At 42.4% G+C, this 24,045-nt stretch overlaps 2 protein-coding genes across 4 annotated transcripts in view; one reads left to right on the forward strand and one right to left on the reverse strand.

The window, feature by feature from the left end:
- The window catches only part of kcnab1a (potassium voltage-gated channel subfamily A regulatory beta subunit 1a), a 105,240-nt gene extending 92,126 nt beyond the window's left edge, over window positions 1-13,114 (forward strand). For all 3 annotated transcript variants that reach the window (XM_035154960.2, XM_035154961.2, XM_035154962.2), the window contains exons 7-14: window positions 1,002-1,045; window positions 1,251-1,337; window positions 5,683-5,768; window positions 7,761-7,881; window positions 8,005-8,099; window positions 8,455-8,575; window positions 9,236-9,324; window positions 9,443-13,114. In XM_035154960.2, coding sequence (XP_035010851.1) covers window positions 1,002-1,045; window positions 1,251-1,337; window positions 5,683-5,768; window positions 7,761-7,881; window positions 8,005-8,099; window positions 8,455-8,575; window positions 9,236-9,324; window positions 9,443-9,532 — 733 coding nt within the window. In that variant the 3' untranslated portion in view covers window positions 9,533-13,114. The remainder of the gene's footprint in view (window positions 1-1,001; window positions 1,046-1,250; window positions 1,338-5,682; window positions 5,769-7,760; window positions 7,882-8,004; window positions 8,100-8,454; window positions 8,576-9,235; window positions 9,325-9,442) is intronic.
- Window positions 13,115-13,388: 274 nt separating this feature from the next.
- Window positions 13,389-15,606, reverse strand: ssr3 (signal sequence receptor, gamma). Its single transcript, XM_035154963.2, has 5 exons — window positions 15,377-15,606; window positions 14,846-14,972; window positions 14,391-14,489; window positions 13,948-14,079; window positions 13,389-13,684 (listed from the first exon to the last, which is right to left on the reverse strand). The coding sequence occupies exons 1-5, from the start codon at window positions 15,507-15,509 to the stop codon at window positions 13,618-13,620; spliced, it is 558 nt and encodes a 185-aa protein (XP_035010854.1). The 5' UTR covers window positions 15,510-15,606; the 3' UTR covers window positions 13,389-13,617.
- Window positions 15,607-24,045: the final 8,439 nt, after the last annotated feature.

Genomic DNA, 24,045 nt, shown 5'->3' on the forward strand with positions numbered 1-24,045 from the left:
CTTTCAACTTCCAAAGATTTCTCAGTTGTTTCCACCTTCCACAGCTACTCTAGTTCAATGTCCAGCCATTACAAGCTGCTGAAAGGGGAAAACTAAAGCACTATCCTTTTTCCGTTTTGTGCAATAGCAGACACACTGAAACTGGAGCTTTCATTTGCCCGGTATATTCTGTTCCTTCTAGGAAACAGAATTGCATTGTGAAATTGAGGCTAATAAAGACCCAGTCTGAATGCAGATGGTGTCGTTATTCGTTGTCCATCACATTGAGCGATCAGCATTTGCTTTATAATGAGGTTAAAGCAAACGTCTATGTCTACTACTTATGTCGTCCAGGCATATTTACAATAAAAGTCTAACATAGTATAAGTTTAGCTTTCAAACACTTATGTTTTTTGTCGCCATTTTCTCTGTTAACATCCTGAGGACCATTGTGTCACATAAAGTATCAACCAGCGCAACAACCAATTCCCCTGCCGAGTTTAGAGAGAGAGGTGATAAAGAAATCTGCTTTAAAGCACACACACACACACACACACACACACACACACACACACACACACATATACACACACACACACCCACAAAATTGGCTCCTCAGCCAAGACCATCCAACTGGGTCTGGTGATAAGGGCGAAGTAATTCTCTTTCTCATTTTCTGAGCGCTCATTCATTCCTGTGAGGGAGAGTCACGTCTTCATGTCTCTCCTCTGGAGTGTGAATACGAAATGATGCTGAACAGTTGAAACCGCACTGACCCATTTACATGAAATAGCCTGATATGCATGTCTATTCTGACACACATCAGGAAGCTGAAAGTGATTGAAAATGACTTTTTTGTTCCAACAATTGAATTGATTGTAGAGAAGTTCAGATAAAGTGAGTGAGTCATGTAAATGTGAATGAAAAGACTCAAAAGAAAGAGTGAAAAAGTGAAGTTGTGAAAACAAACACGGATTCCCAGTGTAACTTATCACTGGGTTGTGTGTTCTTTGTCCCATCAGAGCAGAAACGGAGAGAGGATTGTCAAGGAAACACATTATTGAAGGTGACACACACACACACACACACACACACACACACACACACACACACACACACACACACACACACACACACACACACACACACACACACACACAAAATGAAGAAAAGGCAACTGTAGACATTTTGTTTTTCACTCTCACAGTTTTTCATTGTGTCAGTTCAATCCCTCTCTACTATGTCAACCTGTGTGTGTCTCTGTGTCTCAGGGCTGAAAGGCTCCCTACAGAGGATGCAGTTGGAGTATGTGGATGTAGTTTTTGCCAACCGCCCAGACAGCAATACTCCCATGGAGGGTGAGTCAGCCAATCAACATTTATCTTTATTCCCAGGAGCCCAATCAAAACAGTTGTCGTTAGTGTCAAGAAAAGGGCAGTGATGTTTCTTTGTGCTACTTTATTTTTTATCCTGAGGCACAATATCTGGCTTTCAGGTGCTAAGTGTTTACTTCAGGAAAAGTTTTCTGTAGCAGTTTACATTGTTCATTCAGTTGTTGAGTGAACTTTGACTTGAGTTGAGATGAGAATTCACAGACATTTTCTACACTTTAGTTGCATATAAAAGGTGATGTGAATAAACAGCACGAAATAGTGAAGAATTTGAATTTCAATGTGCCCGACTATTCACAATAAGCGTGATGCGATTTAGCAAATTAATTGTGAGGAAGAACTGCTGCAACAGCTGACACCAAGATCATAGTTTCTCCTTCAGTATGTAATTTAACAAAGGTCCCTATTGGTTGTAAACAGTCCCAGCTGCGCACATCTGGTCTATTCATTGTCTTCGACCGGAGTTGAGTCTCCTGTTGCTTGATCCTATTCAAGTCGGCTACATCATATTGTTTTAAACACAAACATAACTGAGCAATGTATAAAGACAAATATGGTACATTAAGCAACACATAGAGGAGGAAGTTGCTCTTCATCTACTACTACTGCTTCAAAAGATGACGTCAACAACCCGTTCTCTGATTGGTTAGATGTGTATGTGTCCGGAGCAAAATCTTGGATAAATCTACCTAGGTCAGACAAAATAAAAGCCCCAATATCGCTCAGTGAAATCCCGTCGCTGACATGAAAGCATGCATTGACTGAATACAGGTTTGAAAAATATTTATAACGTGGATTAATCCCACAAGAAAACGCATCTAATTTGAAAAGGCCTTTAGACTCACTGGCTTTGGTTCCTAACATCCAAATGGTTCATGTGTTGCCATTACTGCCAATAATATACAACAAGAACATGTATTAAACATCCATCCTTTAACCCCTCCGCTTATCCTGAGCCAATCCCAGCTGACACTGGGCGAGAGACGGAGGACGACCTGGACAAGTCCCCAGTCCATCACAGGGCCGACTTGCATGAAACAGAATTTTCAAAAAGCCTGTTGGGATTGATTTGTTTTCTGTTGGCGGACTGAGAGAAGGGTTGTTGATAAACAAATTCACTGCCCAAAGGCAACTGTGTACTTGCAATAAATAAATCTACTGGATGTCTTGGCCTGAAACACAATGTGTGAGTTTAGTCAGTACAATGTGTCTTTTAAGCAGAGGATATTCCCGAGCTACAGCTGATGATGTTAGAGCTGTTTATTAAATCCCCTTAGAGCCCAGTGTTGCTGCTGCACACTCCTCAGTACAGTTAAAGGGAACCAGGCACTCATATAATTCATTATCAAGAAGTTTCTTGTTGATGTACATATTATTAATGAAGTTCCAGTGCATTTTTAAGGTAATTACCTGTACTTACTCTCAGTACCTTATTACTTTGTGTTTACAACTAATCAATATGTGAATTAGACGCAGGTTTTTTATTGCTTTACTCTGTGTTGTTACTTTCCTTTAATTGGGCTTTATAGTACAGTATATTTAATTAAGCTTAATAAAGTCATCAAGATAAGATTAAGATGCTGTGACAGTTTGGTGCTGAGTTTATTTTATTTTATTTATATTTTTGGTAATATGTAGATCTAACATAGTGTAAGAAGGAGCTCTGCTTTAATTACTGTGTAGTTGTATGTCATTTCCATAAAATCAAGTTTAAACAAATTTGTCATGACAAGCCAAACAAATTTATTCAAATATTCCCCACGTGTGCAGGCACAGAGTCCACAGATTTGTTGCCGTTGAAGAATCTAATTTTATATCTAAAGCACATTTTCACAAATCACAATTTGTCTCCTAGGGTTTAAAAGGTGTGACAGACTCTGTGCTTAACCCTTGACAAGAGTGAGGAAAACTACCAAATTAACCCTTTAACAGGGGAGACAACATGGAGACCTCAGAGAGAGTGGCACGTGAGAGATCCCTCTCCCAGGACGGACAGAAGTGTAATAGATAACGTGTGTATCACAGCACATCAACAAAAAAACAATATTTACAACATTCATGACAAAAGACAGTGTTTAACATAAATAAAGAGGTTTTAACAATGTTAAAAATATTTATACAAAGGAAAAGATTTGACAGAGATGAAGGGAGCAGCAATGACAGTTGAAGTGATAGAGATATTGCCAATAATAGTCGTATATTTGAGTAGGCATATTGTATATCTAAGCAATCTGTTTGTATTCATGATCCACCATCATGATAACACGATCCACGATGTGCCCGCGATCCTGGATCTGCAACGATAAAGCACTGACTCTGAATAGCCTTCCCATTAATAATACATCATTTATATAGCACCTTTGAAAACGGTTGTTACAAAGTGCTTTACAAAAAGGACAAATAAAAAGAATAAAACAAAACACAACTAGCAAATGAATACAATGTCATTTAAAATACAAATCAACAAATGATAATACACAAAATCTAAAAACAAACACAACAAACGTTCGTTACTTTGTTGTCCACAGTAGAAAACGACACACACACGTTCCCCCAAGAGTGTTTACATTTCCAATATAAAAGTGGCATCCCTCGCAGGATATGATATCACACACTCACAAAGACCATGATTTTATATTTTTCCTCTCCCTCACATCTTTATAGGTTCCTGCCACCCTGCAATCTCAGTTTACGTTTTCCTGACTCTTCATTTCCTCTTCATTTCCTTCCTCTGTCAGATCTATTGCTCCGTCCTTCCTCACACTTGTTCGGCTCTCCCTCTTCTTCTCTTTTCTCTCTCTTGTGTTTTATTGGACACAAATCCAGACAAGTAGCATTTAAATTAGCCAAAGAGGCAGGGGGCTGGGTGGCAGGATGGGAGAAGGAGAACAGGAATAACAAGAGATGGGAGGCTCACTTGTCTTAATTCTGTGTTTTCCTCACGGCAGTATTAATTCAGACCTCTGTTGTTTACTTGTTGGAAAACTAAAACCTGCGTTCTTCTTTCTGGTCTTCTTAATTATATTTCTTGCGCTTATCCACTCCTTCTCACTATTTCTTCTACAAGTTTCCCACCACAGTGGATTGCAGTATCATTGGAGCGAGCGTGGGGCGAAGATGAATAACCTTAGCGACAGCCCTAATCTGCACTTTTGTTGGCCCTGGCTGCCGACAGCGCACACACTCTTTGCTAATTGCATCATTAAAAATGCAGCAGCTTGAATATGATCAGGGGGGCTTCAGGGTGTGAGCTTGTTAAATCGTCCCCACAGTCGTTTTGGGACGGGTGATGAGCAGTCACCAGGTGAAAGAGACTCCAGGAGGCGTGTGGCCTCTGCTGAGATGTTGTTGTTTTCATTTCCTCACGAGACTGGAGTCTCTCAAGGGCGGTAATCATGTGAACTCAGTGTTCTACTGGTTACTTGTTATTTTTGACTCTTTTTAGCTCAACAAACCTTTTCATAAACACCTGCTGTCCCTTTTTCTGTCTATTTAATTGTTTCTCCGACCGTCTGGTTTTTGGGTTTGATCTCTTTGTCTCTCTCTCTTTTTGCCGTTGTCTTTTCATGTGGCTCAGTCACTGTGGATTCAGAATATTATTCTGGACAAGTTATGTTCTTGCTGTAACTTTTTTCTTTCTTTTCACTTTATGACGTGTCCATATGTATTTTCTCATATATATATTTTGATCCCTTGTAGTTGATGTTAGTTAACGTCTCCTTTTTTTGATTCTGTCCCTTGTGGTATTTAGCTTTTTTTCTCTCAATCAGTTCAATTCTAATTTTTGGACAACATAAGTAAGTTCATTCAAATTTAAAATGGATACTGAACCTGTGAAATGTGGAATCTAACAGTACATTGGATTTACATGAATCCTAAATGCTGTAAAATAAGAGGGAAACATGCAGTAAAACCCACCAGGGCAGTGTTTAGCAAGTGGGTCTCAGACGGGGCTGTAAAAATTGTTCAGTTTAGCAAATTCATCAAAATAAATAAAATCAAAATAATTATATAATAAGATCTGTCTAATAAAGTTTTTTATTCAGGTATAATTTATGTGTGAATAGACGATAGGGCTGCACGATTATGGCCACAATGCACGTCATGGTTATTTTGATCAATATGGAGATTGTGATTATTTATGATGATTATTCATTTGATTTAAGGGCAAAATATTTTTACTGCAAACTCACATTTAAATGACAGAGCACTACACTTTAAGGTTGTGCTTTATTTCTGCTAATGTTCCAACCTGGGTTGTTGAGTGTTAATCTGACTGATGTGACGTGGCTGTGTGTTTGTGTATCTCCAGAGATTGTTCGGGCCATGACGTATGTGATCAACCAAGGCATGGCAATGTACTGGGGGACGTCTCGGTGGACGGCCATGGAGATCATGGTAAGCAGCACATCAGATATCCATGTAATAAGAACAGAATGAAAATATTCAAGTGGATCAAGTAAGTCACTCAGACGACTTAATAATTCATCATTTTCCCTACGAGTAAAAAAGGCGGCTGTAGAACAGTTTAGGAGAAGAATGAGTTGAATGAGCATTTATGACTGATTTGCCTTAGAGCTGTTTTAAACCGCTCCGAGGGAGTTAGAGGAGAGGATGAAATTATGCTTTCACCTTTGTCCATAGGTTGGTTTGTTGGTTTGTTTACGCAAAATCTACTTAGAGTTCCACAAAACTGTCCACGATACCTCATTTTCACAAACATAAGCAGGTATACTCAGGTTATTTAATCACTGGTAAATCCCCTAAACAGGTGATTGACTCCTTTCTCATTTCCAGTGGAGGAACTGGTCTTTCACCCCAGTGCGTCATGTTTGACGTCAGGAACACGTCCCAGACTGAGGCGCCCTCTCACCTCGATGTCTTGAAATTCGCGTGTTCACCCAGGTGTCATGTTTACATCACTGCCAATAAAAGCCGATAAAAACTTCTCTACTGCAGAGTCAATTGACCTGAGAGTGAATGACGACTGAATCTATTCACATTTCAGACAAAAGCCAGATGTTAGTTGGTTTTTTGACCAGCGTAAAAGTAGCTCAACATTGAGAGAGGGTGTTTGACATTTTCACTAATTACCCAGGGAATAATTCCTGAATCGTGATGAAAAGGGGTTAGACGTATCTATTAGAGTGGGATGATTGAATTTAAGGGGACTGCTGGACCTTGGCAGAGGTATGCGCTCCACTGATGCCATAGTTCTTTATTGTAATACAGTTTCTGGGGAAACTTTCATCCTGTTAAAACGGATTGGATTTCAGATCACTGACTAGAATGAGAGAGGACAGCTGCAGCAGGAAAACCTTCTATTTGTCCGAAAAACACTTTTGATCCAGAATAAAACTGTCAAGAAACCATTGATGTACTGATAAGGAAAAGCAGGTCTGGTTTCACATTAACCACTTCAATCTCAGACACGTTGCTCCTGCACAGTCGAGGCTGTGACAAAAAGTAACGAGTTGAAAGTTTGAGGAAGATGCAGAGTGGTTTCCTCTTCCTGTCGGAAACAATCTACCTCACGTTCCAGCTCCTGCTACATTAATGAATATAAATACAGGGTGTGTGAAGCCACAGCAGAGAGTTCTGAAAGGAACACACGCCTAAAGTGACAATCAAGGTCCTAACAGCCATTATCTCTCTCTGGTCTCTTTATCTCCGCAGCCTCTACTCAGAGCATGATGTCTTGATACGCGCTCTGTGATCACAGGCAAATAAGCAGCAGATATCGTTGTAGAACACAAGCACAGATGAAAGCTGTGTAATTTAGATGGCATCAATAATGAAGGGGGGTAAACACAGCTTTTCAGCGTACGTGACGAGGCAGCAGTGCAGAACTCACACACACGTACATTTGCGCGCACACACACACACACACACACACATGATGTACATGAACACACAGGCTGGAGAGGAAAGTCACGAGTCGCAGTACAGAGGGGCAACTAGTAATTTGTAAGTGGAACAATTATGCAAGCATAGATGGATCCCCCCCCTGTCCTGACATGTGTTCCACAGCAGGGAACATTCAGATGTGCATTCTTCAAGGACAAATTCAGATAAGAACGTGTGTGAGGAAACTTAAATGCGACGCCTGGAGCGTTGTGACAGAGAATATTGATTTGATGATCTTCTGTGAGCTGAGTATTTGAATTTGTGCCACGCTCCAACAAACACCCGTCTACTCCCATCTCTTCCCTGACTTTATCTCATCTCTATCTCTCTCTCCTAACCATTTCTCTCACCTCCATCTTTTATTCTTTCTTTTCTTTTGCTCCTTTTCTGTCTTTTTTGCCTCTTTAAGTTTTAAAAGTTTATGTCAGCATGAGCTTTAACATCACCACCTCTTTCTCTTCTCCTCCCTCTTTTAACCTGTAGGAGGCGTATTCAGTAGCTAGACAGTTTAATCTGATCCCTCCGGTCTGCGAGCAGGCAGAGTATCATCTGTTCCAGAGAGAGAAAGTGGAAGTGCAACTGCCCGAACTTTACCACAAGATAGGCAAGTAGCAGCTCCTGGTCGTCAAATGTCACTTTTCTGTCCGTTCTCACATTCACAATTTGTTATGAATGAGTAAAGAAGCAAAGAATTAAGCAGATAATAACCTCTGTCATCCTCTCACAGGAGTTGGGGCGATGACGTGGTCACCGCTGGCATGCGGCATCATCACTGGAAAATATGAAAATGGCATTCCTGAGTCCTCCAGGGCCTCCATGAAGGTAGGGAAGCACCATTACCTGCAGTGCTGCCAAAATAAAGCGTGAAACAGAGTGAAGGTGGAGATTTTTCACAGATTTTACTTAAATCTTAGTTAAATCCATTTCAGTTAGTTCAGAAATCATGAGATAAAGAAGATCTGGTGCTGAAATTGGAGCTTTAGGAGTCAGCCAGAAGTGTATTCATTCCTATGGCAACCTCCGCGATCGCAGATGTGACGCAAAAGACAGACTTTTCAAGGTCACACTGTCCATCCCGAATCCTTTCCACCCACTACACCTGTACCCCTGATGGATATAGAAGAAGGAGCACTCAGCTCTTTGTCATCGTTTTCTCTTTCATTCCCTCGGGCTCCAGTCGTATCAGTGGCTGAAGGAGAAGATCGTGAGTGAGGATGGGAGGAAGCAGCAGGCCAAACTGAAGGAGCTGAACCACATCGCAGAAAAGCTGGGCTGCACGCTGCCTCAGCTGGCTGTGGGTAAGTCTTCTCTGCCTGTCTGCTCTTTTCTTCTGACTAATGCTGTGGACCAGGCTGCCAAAGAAGGGCCCTTTTTATGGTATATTACAACATATATATTTATATAACCTATTTTTAATTGAATTATTTTAATGTTTTTATTATTATATTGCTTTTAACCAGATGTTTGTTTGTTTTATTGGTATATTCTAACCATCGTCTCTTGCAGTAAACATTAACCTTTTTATGTCTATGCAACACTTTGTAAACCTTTTTGTGCAATAAAATAAAAGATTTATTATTGTTACTATTATCATGTTATTGTTGTTGTTTTTGTAATTGTTGTTGTTATTTGTATTATTATATAAGACCTACAGGACAAATGTGCTAATTATTTGGTTTGAATCAGTCTCATCTTTCCAATGACACATGAACACGCATCTTTTAAATCCTACTCCATTACTATGCACTGATAAAATGACTGAACAGCCTGGAAGGAAGAAATATGTTCATTCAAACTTAAAAAACTAGTGCTGCACTAGAAAATAATCGCTTTGAGTTTGTCCTTTAAGGGTTTGATAAATGATGTGCAGCCACAAAGAGAGAATAGAGGGCCAGATTAGGCAGCAGTGCGCCATCAAGTGGACACTGTGTGAACATCAACCTCTGTGTCTCTTCCAGCGTGGTGTCTAAGAAATGAAGGAGTGAGCTCAGTCCTACTGGGAACATCCAACCCTGAACAGCTCACAGAGAACCTCGGGGCCATACAGGTGGGAACATGCAGAGACACATATCACACACTGCTGTTTTTAGTTTCCTCACTGCGTCCTCCACTGTCCCCCATTCCTTCCAGGCATAGTCACCTCTGCTCTGTCTCTTTCCACCCAGGTCCTTCCTAAGATGACCTCTCATGTGGTGTCTGACATCGACCACATCCTGGGCAACCGGCCGTACAGCAAGAAGGACTACCGCTCCTAGACCAGGCAAGAGGTCAGCTGAACCTGCCTACTCCACCACACCACTACCATGGACCCACCGTTCAATGTTCAAAAAGTCCCTGGTTCTCTCCTTGGGCCCCTCTCAGCTCCAGGAACAGACAGCTTTGCTCAGCCCAGCGTTGCATCTCTGTTTGAGATTCGTCCGATTCGTCAGATCCGCTCCACCAGGTTCATCTCAGGTCCAGTCCAGCTCCGCCGGCCGAGAAGCGCTCAACAAACTCAGCTTTCTGCAGCCTCAAACACAGCTTCATCCATTTGTGTAAATTAAAACCAACATGCTGCCCTGTTCTGCACAGGCCCGTTCAAATATTACTATGCACAGCTTAGTTTCGCCCACGCTCAAGTTCCGATCCCATTTAGAGCCCCTCCATCCAGAGGGCTCCTTTTTCAATTGAATTGAATTAACTGAGGTGATATTTCAACTGAAATCAGATGGCAAGGCAGCTCCAGCTCCTTGTTGTATTAGACAAACCCAACTCCACAGAAAAGAACTGCAGGTGTATTTCAGATTCAAGTGCCTTGTGTCAAGGACATCTCGATTGTAGTCGGTGAGTGAGTCGGCTCTGTGGCTTCCTCTCACTCCCAGTCTCCCTGCTCGGCCGAGGACCATCAGGTCTCCAGCCTCAGAGTCTCTCTAACGTCCAGACTTCCACCCACCAGTCAATTTCATTTGAGCACAAAGTTCATACTGAGCACATCATCTACTTCTGAGTATATTACTGTAACATAGCGAACATTAATGCAAGCGCCTTAGACGTATAAATTAGAGGAACCTCAGGAAAGAAGAGGCTTCAGTCGTGCCAGTGCTTTTATTAAATTGCTATGCAGCAAATAAAATTACCACCGTGGGATAAAATGTTTTGGATGTTTTCCTATGAAATGTGAAGTTTGGCAATGGTGAAGAGTTTTATGAATGAGGCCTCAACAAACTAGCTCCCTGTTGGCTTGAATTAGCTGCTTTCAACTTACCTACCAAATGTAATCAGTGTAGTACAGAGTAGTATCGAGTAGATATTATTGGCTGCATATCCTGAGCGTATTAACCAACAGGTGCATGTTCCCCCTTCTGTAATCTGCCTCTCTATACTTTCCCCTTTTCTACAAAGCACATTATTAACCAATGGAAAAGGAATTTGATCGTCTACTCTCCATGGGGCGAAGCAGAGGATTGTGGGATATTGAGTGTCAGTAGGAATGTGGACAGCGTTAAGGGGAGAGAGTGAAGCATGTCGCCCCCATGTGGTCTTTTTGAGGAACTCTTCCTCTACTTTATTAGATCTTAAGAAGAGAGAAGTAATGCTTTATTTACTTCTCTCTGGGTTTGCGTTCGTTATGGACTCATCCTCTTTCTTTCCTCTGAACCGAACCTGCATCGCTGATCACCTCAATGAACTTTGCACATACGGACTTCAGCATATGATAGATCTAAATAATAAAAGGACGAGCCCCCCTCCTGGTGATCGTTATAATAACTGCTTGTCAATGGCACAATGTGAAATATAGGCAAGGTGTTTGGGATGTGGCAAAGATTACAGTATTTATTCTAGAGTAGTTAACAAATCTGAAATTTATTTTGCATTTTGAGAATTGTCATCTCTTTGAAGATGTTACATTTATATAAAATGTTTAAGGCAGAACTTGTAACATAAGCGAAACCATGAGGAAGCCTCTGTTGCATATGAGGCCTTCACTGTAATGTATGGCTGATATATAAATAAGATGTAAATAGAGTTATTTTGTTGCTCCTCTGCAGTGTCGCTGCAGTGTTTGAATCTTCACACCATCCTTATCCTCCAGCCGGATATTTTATATAGCTGTCTGTAAAGAATGAGGCTTTGTTTCTATAGTGAAGTCAGATTATAGAATCTGCAACAATAACAGCGTTATGTGAAAGAATGGGCTTCTGTTATGACAAAATAAGGAATGAGCTTCAGCTATTGTGTAATGACTTAACCTTGACTCTTTCTCATCTGGAGAACAAGCCATCGCAGCGATCAGCAGAGACGTTGGCCGGCCTCCAGCTGCGTCGCTGTTCTGTCCTTGGTGAACAATTGTTGATTTGTAGCACAAACACCCTGCAGACTTTAATCAGGGGAAACTTCAGTAGACTCCAGCGTTTGTGTTTTCTGCCAAAAACGCTGTTACACACATTGGAACAAACATCAATAAGCAGCAATCGGCTCGTGGTTTATTTAAAGCAAAGTGTGGCCTTGACCGATGAACAGGCTTCCTCCCGACTATTTGCTTTGGCTCGGCGGTGAATACAAACGAGGGTGGTCTGACCAGCACTCAGTCAGCATTCATAGAATACAAAACAAGCCATGTACAAAAACAAACAAAAGTATTTTTTTTGCCTTAAATTACTTACATCAATTCCACTTCATTTAATCTTATCAAAATACGGACAATATTTGATCTAAACAGTCTGTGAATTTTTCTTTTTAAGTCAAAGTCAGTTCACGTGATTGATAAAATGTGTGATACCACATGTGGTAGTGGAACCGTTTTGTTCTTTTGTGCAAGTGACCATGTTGGATCGTAGCCTGTCGGTGTGTGTGGAGACGTGTTCACCGGACAGAGTGCCTTGACGTGAGTTCAGTACAGTAAAAACATTCAGGGACGTCTTTATTACGAGTTGTTACGTGGTGACTGGATGTTGTCCTACAAAAGAAACATGAGTGGAGCAATGTTCCTACTTTTCTTGATTCTTGTGTTAGTGCCCAGTCTATAGTATGAATCTATTAGTTGGACAAACCCTCAGTACACTGTGTGTCTGTAGACCCTTTGGTGACATTTTTTACATTTTTCGATTCGGCAAGTACATACTTCTTAGAAATGTCATCCTCATCTATGGAGTCCTTGATTACAGCTTCTGACACGACACTGTCTTTGTTCTGTCTTGGCCTTTATTTAGGCTGCTTCCCCAAAATGATCTGACTGGAACAACATCTTCTCCCTCAACCATTGACTTCAGGAAACAGCTTTTCTTCAGGAAAGTCTCAAACTATAACAAACTCCAGAGAGAAACTAGCAATACACATACCAACAAAGACAGGGTGTTATTTGGTCAATTAGGCACTCAGTGGAGCACATACCTACGCCAAGGCCCAACAGTCCCCTTTAATTAGGTTACACCAAATTGTACACACTCATATATATCTTTTATAATACATACAGGGATAATATGGACAAACTGGACATTGTTCTGTCAGCGGCTGTGATCTTTGACCTTTTAACCGTCTTCTCTATTTGTTATCAGCATCAGTTCCACAACCAGGGAAACAGACCAAAGGCCAAAATGGATGAATGAATCCAGATAACATAAAAAGTTAGACCTCCTGCAATGTGTCACGTGAGCTCTGTCTTAAGTTTCCCTAAAATCAATTCAGATTAGTGTGAAGTTTCTATGTTTCAGTTCCACAGACCAATCTTGTTACAACACGTCGGCTGAGTTTTAGGATGGAAAAGTGACATGCAAACCCTCAGTGTACTATTTCAGTGGTTTCTCTGTAAATATCATATATGAAAGTGTGATTATAAATAAATGCATTGCCAATGGAAACAACTGTGTCCCTGAGTTTAAACCTGATGAGTTTAACGTCTTAATTCTGCACACGTTTTTTTAAATTACTGAAAATGTGTAAAGCCACAGTGGGAATTTATGTCGCACAACTTTTAAGAACCAATAATAAAGAAAACAGATTAACCCGTAGAGTGGAGCAGTCAGTGAAACCCACACAGTCCTGAGAAGAGGTTTGGATTTATGTGTGTAGAGGCTTTATTATTGTTAATAATAATAATAAACAGGCTCTGTAACAGACTGAATGACACACATACACAAGTAAACCTGGTTGCTTTATTTGTTACAAAAAACAGAAGACAGACCTGGAGAAACACCCTCCAGATATTTGATCATGAATTTCATGAAGTTGAAATGTGATATTCCAGCCCCCCCTTTTAAACCCCATTCTCAAGATTGGTGAAAAAAATATTCTGTAAACCCACTTCCTCCTCTCCGACCCAATCCCCCCCACTATCCCTTCAGCTTCCTCTCTTCTTCTTCCTTTACTTGGAGCCGGTCGAGAGCAGAGCGATGAGTCCAGAGGAGGCACTGATGGACAGAATGTAGTTACTGGGAGAAAAGTGAGTTAAGGGAACAACAGGAATCAAGATGTATTTTATCACATTCAAACTTTGACAATATGTAGGCTGGGAAGGTGAAGGCTGAAGTCCAATCAAAATTAAAAAATATAAATCTTATTCTTTAATTCAATGTTATTATTTTGCTAAAACATGTTACAACTTTCAAGTAGTTGTGGGGCACGTTTTAATTCTGGTCACCATGTGGATCTCAAACGTGAACTCAGCTGAGGGACTTGATGACTGAAAGGATACACGGTGGGGTTGAAGTTCCTTAGCAAGAAGAAGGAGGCGACGATGACGAGCACCAGGAACAGAGTGTTGTTGTAGAAGATGGAGAAGGTGGTGGCCTCGTAGTCGGCGACCTCGTTCTTCTTCCACAGGATCCTGAGGAGAAGAGAAAAAAAAACATGTCACTCGTTTTCATTACATTTACTGTGATCGTCCAGATGTTTTGGAACATGGGCAGAGAAAAACCCTTTGTCTCAACACTGTTGAGACCATATAGTGCTTTCATGGGTTAAATGAGCTTTAACCAACGCACAGCTGTGTGACTGCTGTCTGAAGAGAGACAGCCGCCCCACATTTAAGCTTTAAGCTCATGTACTGTGCGTCTGTAACACTCAATACACCTGATCCAGTTAGTTAGTTTGTCACAACTAACTTTCAGGTATGTCTACAAAGCTGAGAGGCGTCACCTCTCATCTTTCTCCTTGCGGGACATCTTGCGGTTGTCGGCCTCAGACAACTTCCTGGTCACCTCCTTGGAAACAGCATCCTCGCGTTTCTGGGCGACTCTGCAGGACCAACAGAAAACAGCAAGAGCCAGTCAGAGAACTTTACTCATACTTTCTAAAACACATTGACGGATACGATTAGAGATGCAAAGTTATGTCTCAGTAATTACAAGGTACTTGTACTTGTCACAGACACCAGTATTTCGTAATGGTCTGTCACACGAAACAGAATGAATAAATACTGTCCCTTGGCAACTTAACATCATCCTAAATACTTTTCAGAAAGATACGATAAATGCAGGATTACAAATGAAGATCTGCGTCCGTGGCAAAACAGCATAAATGCAATTATCCAAACGTTATTCTGGACAGAAGCAAGCAGCTGTAAAACACACAGAGGCTCTGACTCAACTCACTTGTGCTTGAGGACAAACTTGACGTTCTTGTAGGCAAAGGCCACCAGGTAGGTGCTGACCAGAGTCATGACGCCGTATAACACTGCAGACTGGACCAGATCCATGTGCCAGATCCTCCAGAAGAGCCCTGGAGAGATGCAGTCAATCACAGTTTTATGAGAAGATACTTTACCATGAAGTCCAGTCAGTGACTGTGTGAGTGTGTGTGCAACATGTCAGATTCAACTTTCTCCAAGAGATCAAAAGATAATAAACTAATATCTGCTTTTGTTTCGCTTTTCAAAATAGAATTAATAACAGAGATTCCGGTTTTTAACTTATCCTCAACTAGCCTTTAGCAGCTGTTAGCATACAGAGCCTTTCAGTGCACAGTTAAGTTCCATTATGCTCTGTTATGATTGGTAAATACTACACGATGTCATAATACACTGTAGTGAGTGGAATTATATCAGAAGCGGGTCAGTTTCCCCCTGTTTCCCTTGATCCAATGAATCAGTGCTAGCTAAGCTAGGTGGCTAACTGGGTACTCACAGATGGGGATGGCAGAGACGATGAGCGCGTTGCCGTAGAACAGCGCTGTGGACTTGGCGGAGAGGTTCCTGCTGAAGTCCTGGAGGAGCAGGTCCTCCTCCGACTGCTGCTTGTTGCTGCCTTTAGGCGCCATGTCTGCGAACTGACTGACCGGACTGACTGCTGCTCAGCTCGGGAAACAAGGAGACTGACACGTCGGTGTACGAGGAGAAGAGGGACGCGTCAGCATAAACCCGGAAATACGACGCAGGCCTTTCTTCTTCGTTCAGACGATGTAATAGACGTTTAGCGCCACTGCTGCCCTCTGCAGGAATATGGAGACACTGCACCTGCTAACGCTAAACTGATGCCTGCACTTTATTTTTTTATGTTTTTACAATTGTGTGTTTCCTTTGCTCAGTTTGTGAGTCTGTGATTTTGTTACGTCATAATGTTCATCCCTGATTTCTGCAATTTACATATCAAAATGTATCAAGCATGTGTAAAGGAATATACAAGAACCATGTATGTTTAGTTCATATTTTTGAAACTATTCATGTGTGGATTTCTGATTTCCGCAGGCACCGGCCCAGAGGCCAAAAGGGTCAGTGGACAAAAAGTCAAAGACAGATGACGACAAGGACACAAAATATGAACAAATAGACACCAAATTACCACAAAGTCGACGCACAAAGAGTTGGAAAAACAATGAAACTAAGTACAAAACAAGTACAGAGACACGCAAAACTATCACAAAACCACCAAAAAGTATGACTCGATAGATAAGAGATGCATAATAGTAGGGGGAAAAAATCTGTCTCTGTCCCAGCATATCTTACAGAAAAAGAAAATCAAGATATGAAATAAATCAAGTGGGAATACAAAAGCTTTCTAACAGTTCTTAACATATAATATACAAGTTAATGTTGAACCACAACAAAATCCTATGAACTGGAAAAGTAAAAAGAAAATAAAGTTTACTGCAGACCTTTAAGGTGCAGACGTCACTTTCAAATAGAGTTACGAAACACCAAATAAGTGGTTTCTCTTTTCTGCAGAATCCAATCTTCTTCATGAATCATGCTCACGGCCTCACCACATCCTGCCCTGAAGTCACATCACTGTATTTACATCAACATGTTGTCCTCCAGTCTGAACTACTCTGACTAAATAAATACTCCACTGGTTGTACACATGTCAGAGTGTCATCCACTGCCTCTTCCCTTCATCTTCACCTTCCTTTTTAGGAGACGATGTTTCATGAAACAAAAGTCTGAGGACCAGATACGGTCATGTGCAGAAATCTGATCATCTAATGAATGAGCACTTAAAGCTCTACTAGACCTACTGCGTCTAGTTGCAGGGTTCAACTACTCGGAGGGTTCACACTTTGACCACTAGAGGTCAACATCTACATGTCGGTGCATGTGTTCAGCCGGTGCACACTTCCTCTGGGACTGGCAGTGGATCTGCAGATCTGACCTCACCAGGATTACACACTATCAAGGAGGGTGAGGTCATGGCCTCATACAACTCGTAATCCGCATGGTGCAAGAGAAAGGAAAACATTAATTCGGTGTTTTAGTGATTTTTTTAAAAGAGTAATTTCAGTTTGTAGAGATGTAGGTGGATCAGTCAGTGGGGAAGGATTTGAGTTAGATCCTGTGAAAATGAGCTTCCAGCTCTGCTGCGTAGGTTTTGAGTGACGTCTTGGAGATGATACAAATAGACCAAGAAATAAAACCTCATGAACAGGTAAGTAAATATGATTTCTTTCTACCCTACAGGCCCGTGCCTCATCCTGCTGTAGTTTTGAGCACATGTTTTAAGATCCTGCATAAAATTCACAAGCACTTTTCATCCGACAAACATGCCACAGTGCATGAGAGTGTGGCCTCGCAGCTACAGATGCGCAGCCTGGTGGTCGAGGCTGGACCCCGGCTAAACTCCCCTCTCCTCCTCATCTCCTCAGTCAGGCCCGACTCAGGCCGGCCACTGGAGACCTGAAAACCCAGACAGATACTTGACCTGCTGCTGCTGCTGCCACAGTACTTAACTCCCCGCTGAGCTCTTCTCTTTCTCAGGCCACAGCCACACTAATACATTTAAGTTTCTCTCTCTCTCTCTCTCTCTGTGTTTGCAGGAGCGAGCAGCATGTGCGTGTTACTGAGTGACGGTATGGCTTTGAGTGCGCATGAGGGGGTGTGTGTGTGTGTGTGTTCGAAAGCAATGCAGAGCGGCAGGTTTGCGTGATGTCCCTGTTTTTAAATGGGGATAGAGCTTAGGGATTAACTGTGCACTTCAGGGGTGCAGGAAGGAGGCGAGGAGGAGGAGGAGGAGGAGGGAGGAGGTGATGCCAAAAGGCCTGCCAGTGCCAACACAATGCCACACAAGGCTGGTGATATATCTCACTCTCACTCTCTCTCTCCGGCCCTCATGTGTAATCCGTATGTTTTTGCCAGATTGCTTTGGTGACACCACAGACATAACCACAGGGGCAGAGACACACACTGACCAGCCTCAGGCAACAGGGCACACGCACAAACGCACACACACACTGGCACACACACACACACACACACACACACACACACACACACACACACACACACACACACACACACTGGACTGCTGATAGTGAGTTTGCCTGGCAGTGCTGGTATGTTTTAACTCTGTCTGACTTTACCCTGAGGAATATTTGTGACAGATCGCCTGTCATCGTGACAAATTCTTTGTGAGGTGTTGTTACTTACTTGCCCAAGTGTGTGTGTGTGTTTGTGTGTACTCTTTTTTTGTTTCCTCTTTAGGACCTCTTCCAGTTTAAACACTGATCTTGTCAGGACCAGGCTTTGGTCATTTCATGTCATTTCTGAGCTCCTGGTGAAGTGGTAAGATTTGTGGTTAGGTTAAGGTCAGGGTTAGGTATGAATTGGTCATGGTTAAGGTCAGGGAAAAGGTTTTAGTTTGGCCATCCACAATGAATGGAAGTCAATGAAAAGTCCTAATAAGGATAGCTGAGCAAACCTGTGTGTGTGTGTGTGTACTTGTAAGCATAGACCCTACAGAGTGAGGACATTAAGGCTGGTCCTCACTTTGAGGAATAAGACTTGTTTTTAGGGTTAGAACTAGGTCGAGGCTAAGGTTAGGGCTAGGGTTAGGGAATGCATTATGCCAATGAGTGTCCTCACTAAGATAGATGTACTAACGTGTGTGTGGTCACTTGTCTTGCTCATGGGGAGGAAAATAATGGAAGATGAACAAGAATCTGATGAGGAACGTGTGACCTTCATTAAAATCAGTATGTGTTCACATTCATTGGCTTTTAAATAGGTCACAGCTCCAAGTAATTTTCCACAGTGTTGGATAATATGGGAGTCCCCCGCCTCTGAAAAAGTAATTTACAAATGGTAGTATGACTGAGTAGCCATGTGGTCACACAACATCCTCTGTCCTCTGATGATTCAAAGAGGAAGAACATGTATTAAAGTTTTATCACTGACATGTGGTATATGTACTTAAGTTGGAGGGAGCACGGAGGGAGTTTATAGTTTTTTTTCCCTTTTCTGCAAAATCTTTGGTTTCTCAATCTGATCCACTACACAGTTTTTTTTTTTGTCTTTGCTAACTTCAACTGAAAAGGAGCTGATTTTGGAGACGTCATTACGTGTGTATTCCTCAGTGTCTTCTTAAATACTGTTTATCTAATAAAATATGTGACATTTTAGTCTTGCCAAGACATTTTTATTGCAGTTAAAACTGAGCAGATTTGATTCACTGCTCTTTGCAGATTAGTGTTAAACAGAAATAACAAAAAGCCATGCACTATCCAAGCACTTTTACAATCTCGAAGTCCACAGTTAAACTTCAATTGGTCATACCAGTAATTCAATTAGCTGGATTCACATTTGTATTGAAATGTAAGTCAATATATATATTTGATATATGTATATGTATATAAAGATGGACGACATGATATCTTCCCAAAAGTGAAGCCAAAGAATCTAAATTGCCCCCTGGTGGCTGGCTGCAATATAAGTCATAAACCCTGTCTCTTCCATGTTAGTGGATTGGACATGGGCCAAACTAATAAGTCAAAGAAGGCCCACATGTTAAATACATTTTTCTCAAAGATACTCTCGGCCATTTTAGGTTGTTCTTATCACAATGTCTAAGTGCTTATGTTTGCCTGTAAATTAGATTCTAACGAGTTATTTGACGCTATAAAGTCGGGATGACACTTCATGATTGACAGCTTAGACTGACTCGCAATTGCTTGAGCACATGTGTCAAGCGGGACACCGATACCGTACCCTCCGATCGCTAGTGTGCAAACTCTGGCTCCAAATACGCAAGATGACAGCATTCGTAACCAGGATGTTTTGGCTTTATTTCTGAATAGTGGTAGAAAGTTGACGTTCTATTGTTTGCTAGTGTGTTACCCGAAAGCCCGCCAGCTACAATCATGGATGTATATCAGTGGCTAAATTTCATATATGCATATATATGTCCATAATACGTTTTGAAGTCTTTTTAAATGAGATGTTTGAGAAAGAAATGGTCCTTAATTTTTGAACAGCCAATGAGAGGCCCTTGGGTGAAGAAATGGCATAAAAGTGCATTGCTTACTATCACTGGCTTCTCTCACGGACACGTCTCAGGCCCCGGACTGTAATATGATGAATCAAACAGGACAACAATGTCCTTGTGTCAGGCTGAGGCATGAATGGAGACAGGAGAGGCTGTAAAATGAACGGATTAGAGGAGGAGAGGGGAGACTGACAGAAGCACCTGTGTGACAGCACTGCGGGCGCCGCGCAACTGTTTTAGGGTCTGGTGACATCCCCCTCTGTCATATCCAGCTTTCATTACAGAGGGGGTTGTGTTCGACCTCCCACTCACGCACCCGGCCCCTCTGCCTGGGCCCATAATGTCTAACTGCCTCCAACAGACATTTGCTGGAATGGTTGCGTGCGCTTCTCCACTCCTATCTCCTTCGTGTCCTTTGATTTATGTTCCCCCTTCGGCTCAAAGGCACGGAGGAGAACGTGATATGGTAGAGGTGGAGGGTGGAGGTGAGGGGTGGGGATCGCTCAGAGAGATGAAGGGAAGAGAACCAGTGAAATGTTTGTCTTTTCAAAGGATGCCAGACATGTGTTTACACTTTCTGCCCACTTTCACCATAAATAGTTTCCTCACCCTCAGGGGTGTGTGCTTGCAAGTGAACCTTCATGCAAGCGTGTGTGTGTGTGTGTGTGTGTGTGTGTGTGTGTGTGTGTGTGTGTGTGTGTGTGTGTGTGTGTGTGTGTGTGTGTGTGTGTGTGTGTGTGTGTGTGTGTGTGTGTGTGTGTGTGTGTGTGTGTGTGTGTGTGTAAGATCGGTAGACCCTAGAGACCAAAACTAACTTTGATCTATTTTCTTCATTCCCTTCACTCATCATTGGTGGCTAGATTTATAGGTGCTAAAGCAGTAAAACGTGTGCAAGCCACCACCTAGTGCTACCTATCAAAGCCTATTTCCTAGACAGTGAAACCCCACTGGAAATTAGAAGCAGATTGATTTAGACTTATCTAGAAAGAGAAACGGGGATTAATCTTCTTTTTTTTTTAAATCTTTTGCAGTGATGATTGGCTGATGTGCAAGCCATACTGTGGGTGTGGAGGTGTAGCTGCGGTCAGATAGACATTATTTATCGGGTCGGCCAGACCCTGGCTCGCAGATTCATAACTATCCTGATTGCGATGACACGCTCAGCTTCCCCTGGCAGAGTTATGGTGACCCCTCAGGCAGAGCTCAGTCCCAAAACAAATGCTCACGTGGTTCCGTTCCTTCACTCCAAGAAAGGTTTCACTGTGTACTCTCACAGCAGCAAACAGATAAGATTGTATTACTGTGTTTTAATGTGTGGTTACAGACAAAATGTGCCCCACGGCCGGGTCACCTACTGCAGAGTGAATCACGCCTGAATTTAAATCCTTCAACACATCTAATAATTACGCCGCGCAGGGAGATTGTGTGTCTGTGTGCGTCTTTCGGGGTGTTTAGTCAATGTGCAGAGACATGAAGGCTAACCTGCTGCCAACTTGGCTCGTCTCAGAAGCAGAGAGAGAGCAGAAGATGTTGACATTTTGGCAGTGGGGGGAAGCTGCTGTTCCTTCTGCATCTCAAAGGTCACTGCGGTGGGATCAGGAGCGCAGCGTGTATGCGTTCCTATGTGTGTGTCTACGTGTCTTCATGCCTGCCAAAAGCAGTGTGTTCAATGAGTGGGTCTTTCTCATCAATTCTGTGTGAAAAGAGCAGAGGAGAGCTATAAACAAAGATGCTGGGAGTGTTGGGCACAGCACAAACAGAATAGTAGGAATCCACCCCCCCCCCACCTCTCGCCCTCACAAACACTCATTCGTACATTTGTACACACACATTCTTACTTTGAGGATGTTTAGAGGAACTCTGTAGGTTCAGTAAACATTAGACATTTTCGATTAAACAGCCCTAAAAGAAAACAGTTTGGAAAATTCTCTCTTATTGACTGATTTATATTTACCAGAAAAATATCAGTTCTATGTGTGTGTGTTGTACAGAGGTAGCTGACATGTTAAGCCTAGCTTACCACAATGTGGGGAAAAACATTTTTTTGTTGAACTTTCACATTAATAGCAGCAGCCTAAGGTTGTAAAAACAAAAAAATTAGCTGAAAGATGCTAAAATGCATAAAAGATCTGAGATCAACTGCAGATTGATGATGATGATACTAATAATAATAATAACAATAATGATAACAACCCGATCACTGACCACCTCCTTCAGAGGACACAGTCTCTAGGAGGCGGTCTTCTTGGGCCACGTAGACCGTGAAAGCTAAACTAAAATGAGGTGGTCTGGCTTACAGAGGATTTCCGTGATCAGCTTGTCCCGCCGTTACTGCAGTTGCTTAGCAACAAAGCTGCAGCTGAACATGACAAGAACATTTGAATGCCTCTTGGTTTTTTAGGATGTGTACCATTAGCTGTTTGGTTGACTTGAAGCGTGATACTCAAGCAACCGGAAGTCTCTGCCCTTCCTGGCACCATTATCTCTTAGAAAAACCCTACGTCACTGCAGCACAACGGGATAGGTTGAGCTGGGAAGGATCCGCCAATTGAAGCCTTCATTTCTCGGGGATAAAAGGACGCATTTGTCAGCCGCATTTGAAGGAGCCTTTGAAATGTGGCCTCCAAAGGATGCAGCCCCTGAATTGAAACTCAGCTACTATAAAGGGTCAAACAGTCGCTCCATTAGTGCAGTTTTAAACTTGTCACAAGGTTCTATTCTAAGTACTTTTTTATTAGTGATGAGATGCTTCACACTGTCTCCAGCTGACTAATTGGTCACTGTGGACAATGGCCAGAGAAACTGTCTTTGCACTTGAAACTTGAATTGGAGACATTTGCCGGCCTTGACCAACAAACACAGTTGTGAGGGCAACTGGTGGTGAGATGTATCCGATGACGGGAAGGGTTACAGACCTCATAAGTGCAAACACGCTGTTAGGATGTGCTGGGAATGCTCCGTTTGGAAAGAAGTGTATTTCATCTGTCACCCCTAAGAAATTCTTTCATATGTGCCAGAGGAGGTTGATGAGAGGGTCTGGCTGTCGATCTGCTGCTGTGGAAGCAGCTGTGAGGAGCCGTGGCCAAAATATGTCGGAGGGGCTGACATGGAGGCGACCTCGCTCTGGTCAAACGAGCGCTCCTCAGCCCGGTGGTTACAGCGCCCTCGTAAACAGATCAAGTACTGAGCCTCATATTCACAATAAACGATGCAGATTCCTTCCTGATCATTTAAGCATTGCCGGCTAACTTTTCACAGTGTCAGTGATACCACATGAATAGTGAGAGCTTGGTTAATTGTGTCAGCATGTTTTATACATTTGTAAGAGACTAAGATACCCTGAGAGAGTCGGGTGTGAAGAGCCAAGAGTTTAGCCGGTCTTTATGCACTTGATATGAGAGCCCAGTTTGTGTTCTTGGCGCCAAGTCAAGCTCTTTCAAGCTGGGTGTCAGATGTGCTGTGTATGATGTTCCTGGACGAGACGTCAAGATGCCAGAAAGGTCTGGAGCGTGTCCAGTTTAGTGACATTACAGTTGCATCTTTGATGTTCACAGATGATAATGTCCCTTTGGTCTCGCTGGACGCTTCTCTGGAAGAGCCCTGAAAAAAGGGAGCAGTTAGTTTGGGCCCATTTAGGTGGAGAGAGGGGAGGTCTACCAAAATGGCGTGATGGTGCTGAATGCGACTGTGGCACACATCCAAAGAATAAACATTTTGGTGAACTATGTGTTAACGGAGGAGTGGATGCTGTGGGATTGTTTGGTTGGGTGTGTGTGTGTGTGCTGCACAGCTGTGCGGCCGCATACATCCTGCACATGTGTATACACCAACACATGCTCCTCAGAACATCCCCAGTGTGTTTGTGTGATGTGTTTGGATGTGTATAACAAACCATATGGGGAGCAGGAGTGATCAAATGGTGCATTTGGGGGACATGTGTGAGATAACAGGAGTTTTCTCTTGGATACACTTTATGGATACGCTGCGTGTCGGACCTACTCCATATAAATCCCAGGATCAAAGCTGAAGAGCTGCTGCAGACCGTCTGTCTGTTCTGCTGGATATCACAGAATGTAGATTTTGTCAAAGGTGCTCTCCTGCCA

The sequence above is a fragment of the Hippoglossus stenolepis genome, chromosome 4 (assembly GCF_022539355.2).
Source record: "Hippoglossus stenolepis isolate QCI-W04-F060 chromosome 4, HSTE1.2, whole genome shotgun sequence".
Classification (NCBI taxonomy): domain Eukaryota; kingdom Metazoa; phylum Chordata; class Actinopteri; order Pleuronectiformes; family Pleuronectidae; genus Hippoglossus; species Hippoglossus stenolepis.